At 40.5% G+C, this 15367-nt stretch overlaps 1 protein-coding gene across 1 annotated transcript in view; it reads left to right on the top strand.

Moving 5' to 3' along the window:
- ENOX2 (ecto-NOX disulfide-thiol exchanger 2) overlaps positions 1 to 12818 on the top strand; it is a 293700-nt gene extending 280882 nt beyond the window's left edge. The window contains exons 12-15 of the mRNA XM_003262322.3: positions 1642 to 1749; positions 5146 to 5254; positions 8669 to 8754; positions 11273 to 12818. Coding sequence (XP_003262370.1) covers positions 1642 to 1749; positions 5146 to 5254; positions 8669 to 8754; positions 11273 to 11404 — 435 coding nt within the window. The 3' untranslated portion in view covers positions 11405 to 12818. The remainder of the gene's footprint in view (positions 1 to 1641; positions 1750 to 5145; positions 5255 to 8668; positions 8755 to 11272) is intronic.
- The last annotated feature ends 2549 nt before the right edge of the window (positions 12819 to 15367 follow it).

Below are 15367 nucleotides of genomic sequence, written 5' to 3'. Positions count from 1 at the left end.
TTGTTTTTATTTTGTTTTGTATTAACAGTCACTTATGTGAATGAGTTTACCTGTGCATAATTCAAAGTGTAAAAAGCAAAGTAAATAAATGCACCCAACTGCGATTGCATTCACAGACAACATAGTGTAGCAGATGTTCAACATCTAGGAGTTTTATGTAACCATCACCACAGTGATCCTACAGTTTAAAAGATATCAACAGCTGCTTTCACTATAGTAAAGGAGTAGTGCCTCTGAGTAAGGCCACTATTGTCTTCTGTCGTGCTAGACTACCAGCCATTGTCCTTACATCTTAAATTGTGCAATAGTTTTTAGCTGTATGCCTTGAAATTATCTAGGGCAAAGCTAATTGCTGGTTGGAAATTACAAATCATGAACAGCAGTCTATTCTGGCACTAGGAACCCTATGTTATTCTTTCTGCCACCATTGTCTTCCTATACTACAAGTAATATGACATTAATATTTCACCTTTTCTCTTAACAAAATGTGTGAAGTAATGCTCACCTTCCTTTTACCATCACCATGGAGTTTAATTAGAACATGTAAATTATATCAGAGATCTTTCTATGAAAAAATGCACCTCCTCACCTACACTTCAAAGAACTTTGACTACGTACATTGTACCATGCTTTTTAGCCCTTCCAGTGGTCTTTTGCAAGCCTCTGAAAAGCAAGACTTTGGAAACATTTTTGTTGTTGCTGTTTTTCCCCTCTGATTTTCAAACCATTTCACATAAGGATAGTTCTGCTACTTAAATGCAATTCGAAAATCATGAAATTTTATTTCATTTCATCATTTCAAAGACCTCAGTGAGAATTAGGTCTCTACCTCTTAAAAAATAATTTCACTCATTTTGATTATTTTGTATTGAAAAAAATGCCTTGTAAAAAATGATAAAATTTCTCACATCTTATCTCAAAAGATGTATAGTATAATAAGGCGTGTAAGGACATGAACTCTGGGGTTCACCCAACCTGATTTTAAATCCCAGCTCTGCCACTGACTATCTGAATGGCATTAGGGAAGCCACTTAACCTCTCCTAGCCTTAGGGATAATAGTAACATAGGGTCATTGTGAGGTTTAAATGAGACCATGCATGTAAAACCCTTAGCACAATGCCTAGTACATATTAGGCATTCAATAAATATTATTTGTTGAAATTATTAATAATGCTAAATATAGCTTCCTGCCTACTTATATGGAAACTAACATGTGTAAAATTTGGATTCTTTACTACTATCCTCACAGAAATTGTACTTGGCTTGGCAAACGGTTATTTGCAAGAATGCTTTACAACATTACATTTACTTCTATGCAGCAATCAAAACATTGCCCACACAGTATTAACTGCACCCTACTCTGACCCCCGGCCAGGATAGGGAAGAAGTTAAGTGACTGGATCAATTAGTTTCTCAGGACCTTTCTAAAATATTAACAAGTTCAAAGGAATTTCATAAGAGGCAGACAAAATAACGTAAAGTGAAAATATCTTGATTTGCCCAATCTCTTCATGGAAAAATGGTCGTGTGTGCTGGAGGAAAGTGAGGCAGGCCCACCTGATATCTAATTTCAGCCAGGGATTTTAAATGAAGTGTGGCTCTGTAATTCATAAATTGATTGTCTTTGGTCTTTCTTGTAGCATCTACTCAAAGTCCAAGAGGAATACAAAAAGAAAGAAGCCGAACTTGAAAAACTCAAAGATGACAAGTTACAGGTGGAAAAAATGTTGGAAAATCTTAAAGAAAAGGTACATGCACCCTAAGTGAACCTTTCTCATTGCCCCTTTGCCTACTTTTCAGTGACAGTGAAAATGCCCTGGAAGTTATACCGTAGAAATCAATGGGGAATGTTTGGCTGATTGCGAATTAAAAGCCCCTCTCGGAGATAATTCTCATACTAAGGGCTTTGCTTTTAGGTATGAGTCCTTGGCATTTCTAAGGGTTCTGGAGTGTACACCTTTCAATGAATAAGAAGTCGCTTCATCCCTAAAACTCCTCAGTCTTCTCTCTTGGAGACGACCAGAGTGCACACCTCTTCCCTGCTTCATCTTGTCAAGCAAATAGCAACATAGAAAACTCATGTGACACAAAGTACCTTTAATTGAGCATTTCATTAAAGGAAGAAACACAAGTGCAGCTAGCACATTGGCATTTCTTTGCAGCTAGTCAATTTAGTGTAATAATGAGCAGCTGCAGATGAGAGGAATAGCCAATACCAAGAAGAGGGAAACCTTGGGAAAAAAAATGAGACACAGTATTCTAAAGCTAGAAGCCAAGATGGGACTTTATCAATTGAGAGCTCTCAGCAATAAGAACCACCAATAAGGACCAGAGAGTCTAATATCTGGATAGAATCATGTATCACAACCATGAATCAGGTGCCCATTCTATTCAAGGTGTGTAAAGTCAACCTGTCCAATCTCCTTGATGCATCAATACTCAGCTGAAGTTATCCTCTGAAAAGGGAAGCCCATTGACCAGAACTTCCTTGTTTTGATGTCTCTAAAGGAAGAGAAGATTAGGAGCTTGGACCGAGAGTCAGAAATCAACAGTGATACAGTTCCTCAAGAGCATATTCTCTTTATCTTCTGTTCTCAGCTCAGGAAGATGCAGTGCATACAGGCCCTGAGTGTGTTTACCAGTGCAGTGCCTTCCCCTAGAGTGCCATTAAGAACTGGCAACCTTGGTGTAGTTGAAACAAATGATTGAAAGTGTTTTCTTCTAGAGGCCATTTGCAACGTGCTTTTAATTCTTCCACTTCATAAAACCAACTCACTTTCCAGTTTTGTGGGCACTGTTAAAGAAACAAGCATAATCCCAGAGAAATTCATTTATCAAGCATTTCATTGAAAAGCGCCAAAGCTGCTCTACTTATCAGGACTTTGCTCATGCCATCGGGGCTTCTAAAATGTCCCAGAGCTGCCACATAGCTCTGTTTTGCTTCCTGCATAAAATGGATTATGTATCCAGAAGACTGTAGACAGACATGGGGTTATGCTCATGACCTTATGCTTAGAATTACTCTTCAGGATTGACATCACAATTTGACCTAAGGACATTTTTTTGTGGAAGTAGCTTTCTGCTTTGTAAAGTATTTCATTTAAAGAAGTAAGAGGTCAAATGGCATGGAAGAAACTTGCCATATTGTGCCCAAGGACAAGTGTTTCCCATTTGGAAACTGAATAGACCATGAAGTGTTGGCTGATGAGGACAGAGGAAAAGATCCAACTGATAATCCAAAAAACAGTGAGTCAAAATATGTTTTTTCTTGTTATTTTAAGCAAAGCTTCTTTTAGAGAAATTCATGACAGTTCATTATAAACTGATCTTCTCTGGGAAGCTGATTTGTGACCAAATATTTCAACCTGACACAATTAGGTTAGGAAGCAAAGTACCATCACATTAGACTGCAAAAATAATTTCAAGTTGAAAGGAAAGCAATAAGTTTTGGTGAGGAGGAATCTCTTTTTTTATTTGCTTTTGTTTGGGCTTCTTGACAGTAAGCTACAGGGTGAGTTATTGTCAGTGTTTTGCAGTATAACAATGTGACTTATGTCTGTCTTAGTGCGGAAAGAACTAAGCTCTTTAAATCCGCTAGTAAAATTCAAGGTGATAAGCATCCCTTCAATGTACCTTCTAATTTTTTAAATGCCAGCTATAATAAAATTGAAGTCAGGTTTAAGTAAGGCTGCAGTTCTATTCAAGATGGCTAAAACTTCTCAGAATATTTTCACATCTTAAATCAACCCCAATCTGTTAAACTCTCACACTTAAGAAACGGCTTACCATATCATTTAATGTTTTAAGGAGGTCAGAAGCAGATGTGAAGCCCGTGGCTTAGAAGTGAGCTAGTAGTTTAAATCAAACTTGGCATAATGGTTGCTGCCTGGATTGGATTCTAAAGGCCAAAGATTGAGTAGGTCAAGAAAGGGATCCCCTCTGACTACAGCCAGGAAGCCTGTAAATTCACAAAACAACATGTCTTGCAGTATAGACCATTCATTTCATTCAGAGACAGCATCCTGGAAGCTTTGAAGACATCTTTAAAGAAAACAGAAGGAATCCTGTCCCTTCTAAGGGTTTGTGGAAAGGAAGAAGTGAAAATGCATCTGAGTCAGCCATGATCTGCCCCCCAAGGAGCATTTCAGCAGCATTTTCTTTTCAGCAGTAAAAGAAGCAGTGATTTCTTTTATTCCTTCTTCTGAAAGCTTTGCCTTCACATTTATAATAACAGAAAAGATATTCTCCCTACCCAAAGAGAGAAAGAAAGAGCCATGAAAGGTCTGGAGTTATTTTTCAGTTTGATTGCTGGTCATGGATTTCACCTGAGTTACTCTTAGGAACCCTTCCTGCTACACTCTGAAAGAGAAGAACTTTGCATAACGAAGAAGTCCATTACTAATGCCATTTTTTGTCATGGTCATTTCTTGCTGTAAAGTCAGGAATATTCTAACTGATAATGTCCTTATCGGGGAGAGAGAGAGAGAGAGAGAGAGAGAGAGAGAGACTAGTAAATGAAAGCTCTAATTTTTAGTTCAAAAACCAACAGTTGATTAACTGTCAGTGGAATGTAAGCTCTAATTTTTAGTTCAAAACCCAACAGTTGATTAACTATCAGTGGATTGGCAATGTAGCCAATGTAGATTGTCCATTGAGATGGGACTTACCATTAACAGAGTGTGGACCTTAAACTTTTTTTAAAAAAACAATGGTCCTTTTAACAGTGGGATGAAATCCTGGCTCCACTTCCTTGCAGTGTGATCTTAGCCAATTTACCTGAGCCTCACTTTCCTCATCTGTAGAATGGAGATAATACTTATCTAACAGTGCCTAGCATCTTGTTAGTATACCATAAATGTTGGGTCTAGTTGCCCAGATTGCTTGTATAAAGTCAAGATGAAGGCAGAAAAAAAAACTGGTGAAGGTAAATGTTTAAATGTTTCTGTGTTTTGGAGCCCTATAAATAAACTTTGGACTATCTGTGATGCTTTTGTAATCTATGCTATTTTCTCTCCCATTCAGTAATCCAAATTGAACGGTATTGTTTTTACGGTCCTGTGTTAAGTTACGTGTTGTGTAGTTAATTGAAACCAACTCTGTTGCCAAATAAAGTGAACTGACCTAGAAGCATGTTGTGTCCACAGGAAAGCTGTGCTTCTAGGCTGTGTGCATCAAACCAGGATAGCGAATACCCTCTTGAGAAGACCATGAACAGCAGTCCTATCAAATCTGAACGTGAAGCACTGCTAGTGGGTAAGGAAGCTAATGCACACATGCCATGTACAATGCCTGGGTACAATGGAGGAGGGGATGGCTTTACCTAAGATTAATAAGCACATGCCAAGCATTTATGAAGCATGGCAGCACAGGAACTCAGAGTTCTGAAGATGATAGGTTAAGAACAAGTACAAATTTCCAAATTTAACAGCAGCTGCCAGCCCCGCTCACACTCCTTGTAGCCACTGCCATGTCAAGTAGTCAACATGTCAGTACAAGCACTAAGCTAAGAGGGGTCAGCTGGAGAAACACACTGTAGATTTTTTTAAAATATCTGTGCAAGGATAGATAAGCCCTCTCATGTCCACTCAGGGGGCTAGCGCAGACCATATTTGACAGAGAGCTTTTCCAGAGAGCCTCTGGAGCAAGTATAGGCCTCTCAAGTTTTTCCAGGTTACTGGCTAAGCTATGTTTACAGCACTTCTGACACCAAATGACAAGGGATTGTTTGTTTGTTTGTTTGTTTTAACCTCCTGACACCAGATACGTGGTGTCTTTTCCAACACCACATCTCCAACTCTTCAATACCAAGTGGGTGTCCTACAGTTGAATTCCGTTCTCACACTCACTACCCAAAGTTAGAGTTTAACATTAGACTCCGTGGGTTTAAGGGCTCAGTCCTGGAAGACTGCCCTCTCTATAGATGCCAGTCTCAAATATACGGTATCCAAGCTTCCTCTACTTCTGTCTGATTTGGCTACAAAGTCAGGGGTTTCCACAATACCCACCCCAGGTTTGATAATTTGCTAGAATGGCTCACAGAACACAGGAAAGTGCCTTACTTACTCTTACTGATTTAGCATAAAGGATACAATGGAAGAGGTGTATAGAGCAAGGTACTGGGAAGGGATATGCGGAGTTTCTATACATTTTTGGGTGCGCATCTTGATGTGTTTGCCAACCAGAAACCTCTCTAAACCCCATCGTTTCAAAGTTCCTATGGAGGCTTCATTATATAGGCATGATTGATGAAATCACTGGCTATTGGTGATTAGCTCCATCTCCAGCCACTCTCTCCTCCCTAATATTCCAACTCTCTAATCATGCCTCAGTCTTTCTGATGGCCAGCCTCAATTCTAAAGCTATAAGGGGCCCCCGGCTACCACTCATCTTAACTCTTATTACTCCAGAAATTCCAAAGGTTTTAGAAGCTGTGTGCCCCGGGGACCAGGTACAAAGACCAGATATTAATTTTTTTATTATATCACAGTGGCAGATGACTCAGGAAACTGGTGTGTTGGACACTAGTGGGCTTTGATGAGGTCCATGCTAGCATTGCTCTCTGTAAAAATTCATTCAGAGAGGCAAGATGGCACAAATGGTTAAAGAATCAGACAGACCTGGCTTCCCATCTTGACCCCACCATTTCTTCTCTGAGCTTCAGTTCCTCTACCTGCAAAATGGGCATAATATTACCGACCCGAAAGGGCAGTTGTGAGTATTAAATACAATAACTCACCTAAATCACTTAGCATAGTGCCTGGCCCATAGTAAGCCCTCAGTAAGTAGAAAACATATTACACTTCACAGCACCATTCACAAATGCTGGCTAACTTTATATTCCATTTGGAGAACAGTGGCAGATTGAGGCTCTAAAATATTTAAGAGGGGCGAATCATTTAAGAGTGACTGGTCTTGGGCCACAGCAGATAATCCCAGCTGCCATCTAGGAAGCCGAGCTATACAGTAGCCCCACTCTAGTCTCAAAAGCCCTCCACACTGACTGGCTTCTGCATGTTTTTAAGATATCTCCGCCTCCTTCGGTAATGGATATTATCCTGAGATTGAACACTTTGATATGTTAATAAAGATGCACAGGGGGACCTGCCATTGAATTTTCAAGAAAAGTGACAACTTATTACAACTTATTAACGTCTTCCAACTCCAAGTTCTTAACAAATTGGCATGGCAACAGGGAGACCTGTCAGAGAAATGCTGGGGATAGAAGGAAGCCTCTGTGAATGGATAGTCCTAGAAAAAAAGATTCTTAAAATAAGTGTTTCTTGTTTTGTTTTTTCAAGAAGGTAGTCTTGGGCTGGCAGAGAGAAAGGAAAATCTATTTTTTCAATCAGCTTTTTGGGTGTGAACCCACAAAATCGCTTAATGTTTTTAAACCTCTGAAGTTATTTCTTGGCATTTGACAGTCTTTCTTGGCCAGGACATCTAGAATTTCTTCAAACATGGAATGTCTTCTTCAGAATTTAAGTTTCTCAGCCAGAATCAGTGTTTAGAAATTCAATTTACCTAGTCATTTAAGAGTAAAGTAATGCTCTATGTAATAGCATCCCTTTTGAACAGATTTTGAGCCCTGCCATCAGTTCCTTCTGGAACCCTTCCCCAACTTACCCCTTTGATTGAACTTCAAACTACAATTTAAGCCTGTGCTAGTCTTTGTCAGCCTCTTAAAGGAACAGACAAATTGTGGTTCAGAAACCAAATCAAATTTTGCTTTTATTTCCTGACCATTTTCAACAAACTCAATTCTGGGTCTATTTCATGCACTTAAGATCTTATGAAAGGAGGTGAACGCAAAAAAAAATTGAAAGAAAGAAATATTATACTTTTGAAAAATTTATTTTCCACCTGTTTCCAGAGAAAGAAGTATTAGAACAATTAACCTAATGGCCAGAACAATCAAGGCAGCATGTGAAGCTGCCAGCCACCCCAGAGTCAGGCTAAGTGGAAATCAGGGGCATTCTTGGAGGCTGTAAACTGCTATAAGAATTCTGTTACACAAACAGATTCGAGGCTCTAAGCACGGAATGCTAGTGACCACTTGAGTTAGCCGTGAATGAAATGTTTGGCTTTTCTTTAACAGAGCTATTCACAAAATAATACCCAGATACAATCAGCACACTTTCTTGTGAAAGGCACAAGGTTAATCAGGAAAGTACATGATTTGTACGTTTACCACAACAGCAAGGTATTATTAACACCTAAGAGGCTAAAGTCTAATTTTAAGACTGAAGGAACTGCAAAAGCCCAGCACAATGTAAATTCATTGTAAAATCCTTGAATTCAGACGGTGTTTAGCCATCACAAGTAATGAAAGTGACTCCTCAAATGCCAGCTTTTCTACATGTGATACAGCACAGTAAGAGGCAGTATGTGACTGTCTGGGTTCAAATACCAGCACTGCCACTTACCAGCTGTGTGACCTTGGACAAGTTGCTTACACTTTTAGTGCGTCTGTGTCCTCAGCTGTGAACTGGGGATGACAATACACACCTCACAGGATTATTATAAAGATTAAATGAGTAAAATACATGTAAACTTAGAATAGTGTCCAGTATATTTCTGTTGTACATATGAGTCAGCTCTTGCTATTCACTGTCATGTGGAAGAGCAATACAAGGCTCAGGTATAACCTCCATGCTCTTGTCTCTGTAGGGATTATCTCCACATTCCTTCATGTTCACCCATTTGGAGCAAGCATTGAATACATCTGTTCCTACTTGCACCGTCTTGATAATAAGGTATATGGGGGACTAAAATGGGGATGCCAGGGGATGTGGGGTTCTTTGTTAACAGCTGACCTGACTCTCCTCAAGCATAAATAGGTCATTAGTTACTGCTTTCAGGAAGTTTCCCTCACCTGCTCTCTCACTGTGATTCAGTGCAGAGCTTCCCCTTTGCAAGTGGGATGACCCATGTGTCCTGGTTTGCTGGAGACTGAAGGGTTTCCTGGGATTTGAGATTTTCGATGTTAAAACCAGGGCAGTCTCAGGCAAACTTGAATAAGTAGACCATGCTTTTTCCAACATATATCTTAGAAGACTTTTCCTCTCTTAATTTACCTATAAGCTGCAAACCAACCCATATCAGCTTTCTTACCCACCAAACTTTTTTTTTTTTTGAGACAGGGTCTCACTCTGTTGCCCAGGCTGGAGTGCATTTGTGAGATCACAGCTCACTGTAGCCTCAACCTCCTGGGCTCAAGTAATCCTCCCACCTCAGCCTCCTGAGTAGCTGGGACTACAGACGCATGCCACCATGCCTGGCTAATTTTTGTATTTTTTATAGAAACAGGATTTTGCCGTGTTGCCCAGGCTGGCCTTGAACTCCTGGACTCAAGCAAGCCGCCCGCCTCGGCCTCCCAAAGTGCTGGGATTACAGGCATGAGCCACTGTACCCAGCCCCATCAAACTTTTGTCCCTGGTTTTTAGCCATTAGCCAATGTTCATTTTCAAAATGGGAAGTCTTAGTCCATCCATCTCTCCCACCATCACCCCTGCTATTGTCTATTACAAAACAAGGGAGGCAGGGGCCAAAAAAAAAAAGATGGAGCAATGAGCTGAGAGCCTCTGTAACACAGACTGAATATTTGCTCACAGATGATCTCATGGTCCATTTCCTTCTCTGGATGCTATCCTTTGGGGGAACTCCTGGGGCATCTGGAGCAGGGGTAAGTGCTAATTCCCTAGGAAATCAAGGATGCCTCTAAGATGCAGGAGGGGACTCTTGACTCCTCAGAATGAATCAGCTCAGGATACGTTTTTTTTTTTTCAGAAGCAGCATTCGGTGAAATGTGCCCATAAATTGTACTGCCTATTTCATAGGATCTGGGCCTTTTGAGAAGTGCCATTGAATATAGGTGCTGTCCAAAATGTTAAGTCATTTAAGCATATGTCCTCTTAACAAAGGCAGTGGCCCACTTGGGAATCTTATTATCCCAGCTGTGGTGATACATCCTCTTCAGTGGCATTTGCTTTCATTCTAGCTAGCACTCCCCCCTCATTTCCCTCTGGGAAGTGATGCTATTCTGCAATTAAATAGCCCATTTGGCAGTGAAGGGGAGGATGGAATGTGAATACTAGGACCAAGTAGTCCATTGCAATGGTATGAAATTGAACTATGTGTCAGTAAAAACCATCTGCTTCTTTTTTAATTTACAAAAATAATACATGCACATTATCTTAAAAATGTAAGCAGTATAGAAATCTAGTAAAGGGAAAGTGAAAGTTACCACCCACAATCCCACTGCTCAAGGATAACCACTGTTAACAGTTTGGCACATATTTCAGACCCTTTCCTGCAAGTGTGCTGTACCTATATTAAATGTATACATCTATACACATTATCTATGTTTTCTGAAATGTGGATTCAACTCTATATGATACCCTGGAATGTGCTTTGTTCACTTGACTGGATACAGTCTACTGCCAGCACTGGGAAGAAGGCATAACTGCCCTCCTAGCCTAGGCCTAGCTCCCCCTTAACAACTTCCTGCCAGAGTAGTGTCAGGGCCTCCCAAAGAGAGGCTGAGGTGATACCAACAGAATCGGGGCTCCCTCCAGCTTCGGGGATATTCATTGTGACGCCAACTCTGGGTGTCTTTCGGGATCCCCTGCTGCTGTTTACCCAAGCCCTGGTGCCAAGGCTCATAGTGAGGAGGGTAACTTACTGACTCTACTAATGTGAAGATGACCACCTAAAACAAGTCCTAAAGGAGTCCACAGATTTGTTTTTGTTTTCGTATTGAGGGGTGTGTGTATGTGTGTGTGTGTGTGAGAGAGAGAGAGAGAAATGGGGAGAGAAAGACAATGCAGAGAAGTATGAACACAGAGGTTTCCCCATTCCTGTTACTTCTCCATTATGAACTAACGCATTTGTGAGGGATTCTGCTCTGGTGGCAGCCATTTCTACCTTCCTCCCCTCCCAAAAGGCTCAGCAGCTTCGGTGGACCTGCACACAGCATCACCAGCACTGAGCAGCCATCATTTAGCTTCTTACAAACCCAGGCCTTTCCACATGACTGACCCCAGCTCTTTCCAATAGCAACTCAGCGGACCCTGTCTGATGGTCACAGCAGAGGAACGCTGCTGGCTGGAAGCCACTCTGCCAACCCACACAAATGCACAAGGAGCAGGAGGAGGTTAAACGCCCCTGCGACACACACACAGACACATCAACATTCTAAAGTAGGCAACACTGGGAAAGAAGATTAGGAAAATAGAACTGGTTTTGAATGGAGATGTTCTCTCTGTCCCACAGATCTGCACCAGCGATGTGGAGTGTCTCATGGGTAGACTCCAGCATACCTTCAAGCAGGAAATGACTGGAGTTGGAGCCAGCCTGGAAAAGAGATGGAAATTCTGTGGCTTCGAGGGCTTGAAGCTGACCTAAATCTCTTTGCCTAACAACTTGGGATCCTGAAGATAAATATGTGTTGGACAAGCATAGAAAGTGATTTGTATTTTTAATGGTTTTCAAGTGGAATTTCCTTTGAATTTGTCAGTTCATTCCTGGAAAATCTTTTGAGTTAAAATAAGGATCCTAGGACAGCACCTCGAACTACAGGCCCTAAAGAGAAATTGCCTCAAACCGCAAGTGCTGTAACTTCCTCCCCTTTCTGTCAATTGGTTGTCTTTCAATATTGCAGAAGTCCTGATGCTAAACAGTATTTGGAGTGTTTTCAGTGTCTGTACTACTGTTGTAGACTTTGGTATTTTTTTAAACACTGTTAACTGAAATGTTTTGATGATTTGTATGTGATTTGTGTTTCTAAACTTCTCTTTACATTAATGTTGTTACTGGTGAAAGGCATGAGAGCAGCACTAAGTCCTCTGTGTAACTGCCATTGTCTTTCCAATCCCCAGTAGACCAGTAAATAAATAACACATCAATGTCTTCTAGAAGGTGCCTGACCAGGTTCACCTTTTAAACGACAAAGCATGGTTTGTGGCTTTTTGCAAAATTACTATGAACCAAAAGTTGACAAATGTTCCAAAGTTATTTTCTCTAACATATCACATTGAAGATCTGTTTCAGAATTGTAAAAAGTACATCTAGATGTGTTTGCAGAAAGCAAGTATCCAGTATGACTGGCATGTGTTCGTGCTATTCAGAATCACTTGTAAATAGTCTGCTTTTAAAGGAGGGCATGTTCAGTTTTCTGTGAATTAAAATATGCTCATGTGTGGGCACACACGCACAAACACACGCACGCACGCACACAGTGGCAGAAGGGATTTATATTAATATTCTTTCCCCTCTGGCCTTCTTACAGTCTGTTGGTCCCTTTGCTTCTGTTGTCAGTGTGTTGAATTGCAAACCGTGTACTGCTGTAAATACTATGTTTACTTCATGCTGAATGTTTGCAAAGACTTGATATAAGTATTAATAGTAATGAATCAATGAATAAATAATGAGCTAGGGTTTGTGAGGCTTTCTACAAATAGGTCAGCTCCACCTGGAGTGCGAATTGCCAGAGACACCTTGGTAGTGCCGATCGGCAAATCGCAATGGCAGCATGTGAGTGGACCATTCAGAAACTTCTGCTTGGTGGAAAGGAAACGGAGAGGATGGAGGTTTGGGGCGAATGTCCTGAGGCAGAGATGGTCTTTATTGTGTGTGGTGGTGGTTGTGGTATTTATAATAATGCAATCATACCCTCCCTTGAGTCTCAGTTGAAGATAAAAGAACGTACTGAGTAAGCAAAGCCAATGGAGAGTGTTTCACGAAAATACTTTGTAAATGAGATGCCAGTAGTGTTCAAAGTTGTATTTTTAAAAGATAAATATTCCTTTTTATACCTCAGTTTTGTGTCCTGTTTTTAATGACTGACGCTCTAAGTAATCCATTAGTAGTTATCTCAATTCCTTCCTTTGGGTTACTAGGATGTTGGAAAAAGATGCCAAGTCTGCCTTGACAACTGGAAACAGGGTTCCACAGCAGCCCATTCAGGCTGAAAACTGGCTTCCCCCTCAAGCACCCTGCTGTGGCACCAGCAGGAAGCTAGGGTTAATTTTACACTAGCTTGCTCACTGATGCATCTCTCATCAATGATACGGAAGGCTTTGATTCATCAGTCTTGGGCTCTTGGAATACCTAATTTTAATAATATCTATGAAATCAAGGGAAACTTTCCACTTACACTTATTTCTTGTTTAAATAAATTAAATTAATTTTTAGGGGAGAGCAGTAGGAAAAAGAGCTAATGCATGTGGGGTTTAATACCTAGGTGATGGGTTGAGGTGCAGCAAACCACGATGGCACACGTTCACCTATGTAACAAACCTGCACATCCTGCACATGTACCCCGGAACTTAAAAAATAAAAGAAAAAAATCAAACTCCTTACCATGATATTAATACATTAAAGAAAAATTTTAAAGCAATAGCTGCCACACCTAAACACCTTACTCTCCTTCACTTAATCAACTTACATTGCAGATTGTCTGTTTCTGTTACTCCTGCCAGTTTAGTATAGGTATACTCCTCCCAGTTTGCTTGAATATACTAGTTGTTATGGTTAATTTTGTGTGGCAACTTGGCTAGGCTATAGTGCCCAGTTGCTTGGTCAAACACCAGTCTAGATATTGCTGTGAAGGTGTATTTTAAATGTGATTAACATTTCAGCCAGGAGACTTTGAGTAAAACAGATTACCCGTTATAATATGGGTGGACCTCATCTGATCAGCTGAAGGCCTTAAGAGAAAAGACTGAAGTCCCCTGAGGAGGGAATTCTGCTTCAAGACTGCCTTTGGACTCAAAACTGCAACATCCAACTCCTGCCAGAACTTCCAGCCTGCCGGCCTGCCCTACAAATCTCTAACTTGCCAGCCCCTATAATTGCAAGAGCCAATTCCTTAAAATAAACAGATCTCTCTCATATATATCTATATATAGATAAGCATAGATATATAGATATGAATATACATTATATTACACAATCAAATTGTGGCACACACCATCTCTCACAAACCTTTTCATCCATCATAGAAATCTATTAATGAAGCTGCTTTTTCCTACAAAGTCTCAATGCTATTTATGGTTCTGTTGTTCCTCCAGAATTTTGAAATATTGCTGTTTTGTTATGTTTATGAGATACAGTAGTTAGTGTTTCTTCAATATAATAATGAATGGAAGGTTTCTTTTGTTTTACAAATGATTTTTTTATCTCCTTCCCTAGTCCTCTGACATCTCTAATTCTGACTTTATTATTACCAAGTTGCTTGTTAGATGTCTTCAATGCAAATGAAAGTTATTTTTCATAGAAAATTAAAGACACATCTGCATTCAAGTTATATAGAGTTTTCTTTTTAATTTTGGCCCAAAAATGTATGCTTTTCATATAAGGCAGAATAAACTGTATTATTTGAAAAGATAGCATAAATGTGTGAGAACTTTTAACTCGCCCAGTAGAACTGTGTGAGCCCTTGGGATTCTCAGCTGTCTTAGATGGTACATCATGTAGATATGGTTTCATTTTCTACCACAATTGCTACCATCTGCTGAGCACCTATTAGGTAGTCATGATGCTCAAAGTCTCTGTCTGTGTGTCTTCAGGTGAGTTACATGGACACAATGAGAGCTTCAATTTCCTTGTAGGCAAAATTAAGAAGAAATAGTACCTACCTCACAGAATGGTAGGAAACAGTGAACAAGATAGCATCTGCAAATTGCTCAACCAGTGCTTGGCCCACAGTGAGTTCTCAATAAGAGGTATGATTGTGATTCAACCAAAGTTCATGACCTTACTCACATTTTAAAAAATGTTTTTGTGGGCCAGGAGCAGTGATCCCAGTGCTTTGGGAGGCCGAGGCAGGTAGATCACTTGAGGTCAGGAGTTCGAGACCAGCCTGGCCAACATAGTGAGACCCCCCCCCGCCCCCCCCATCTCTACTAAAAATACAAAAATTAGCCAGGCGTGGTGGCGGGCACCTGTAATCCAAGCTACTTGGGAGGCTGAGGCAGGAGAATCGCTTGAGGCAGAGGTTGCAGTAAGCCGAGATCCCTCCACTACACTCCAATCTGGGCGACAGAGTGAGTGAGTCTGTCTGCAAAAAACAACAACAACAAAAAAATGTTTTCGTGTCCATACATAGAATTGTGGGACCACATCATGTTGCTGGACTTCAAGAGATGAAATTCAGCTGTTTATACATATTCCGAACATTTACTCTGTCCCAAACACTATCAGGCAACAATGGGACACAAAAGGAGTATGGCTGTCCCCTGCCTTCAAAAGGCTAGAAGGGTAGCTGTGACACACTGAACTTAAGTCTTTCACGCTTTAGCCAAAGCCATAAAAGCTAATTGTGAAAATATTCAGTGCTGACTACCCATGAATTGTGTGGATAAGGTG

This window comes from Nomascus leucogenys, chromosome X, assembly GCF_006542625.1.
Source record: "Nomascus leucogenys isolate Asia chromosome X, Asia_NLE_v1, whole genome shotgun sequence".
Classification (NCBI taxonomy): Eukaryota; Metazoa; Chordata; class Mammalia; order Primates; family Hylobatidae; genus Nomascus; species Nomascus leucogenys.
Note: the sequence above shows the minus strand (reverse complement) of the source record. Positions and strands in the feature narration are given on the sequence as shown.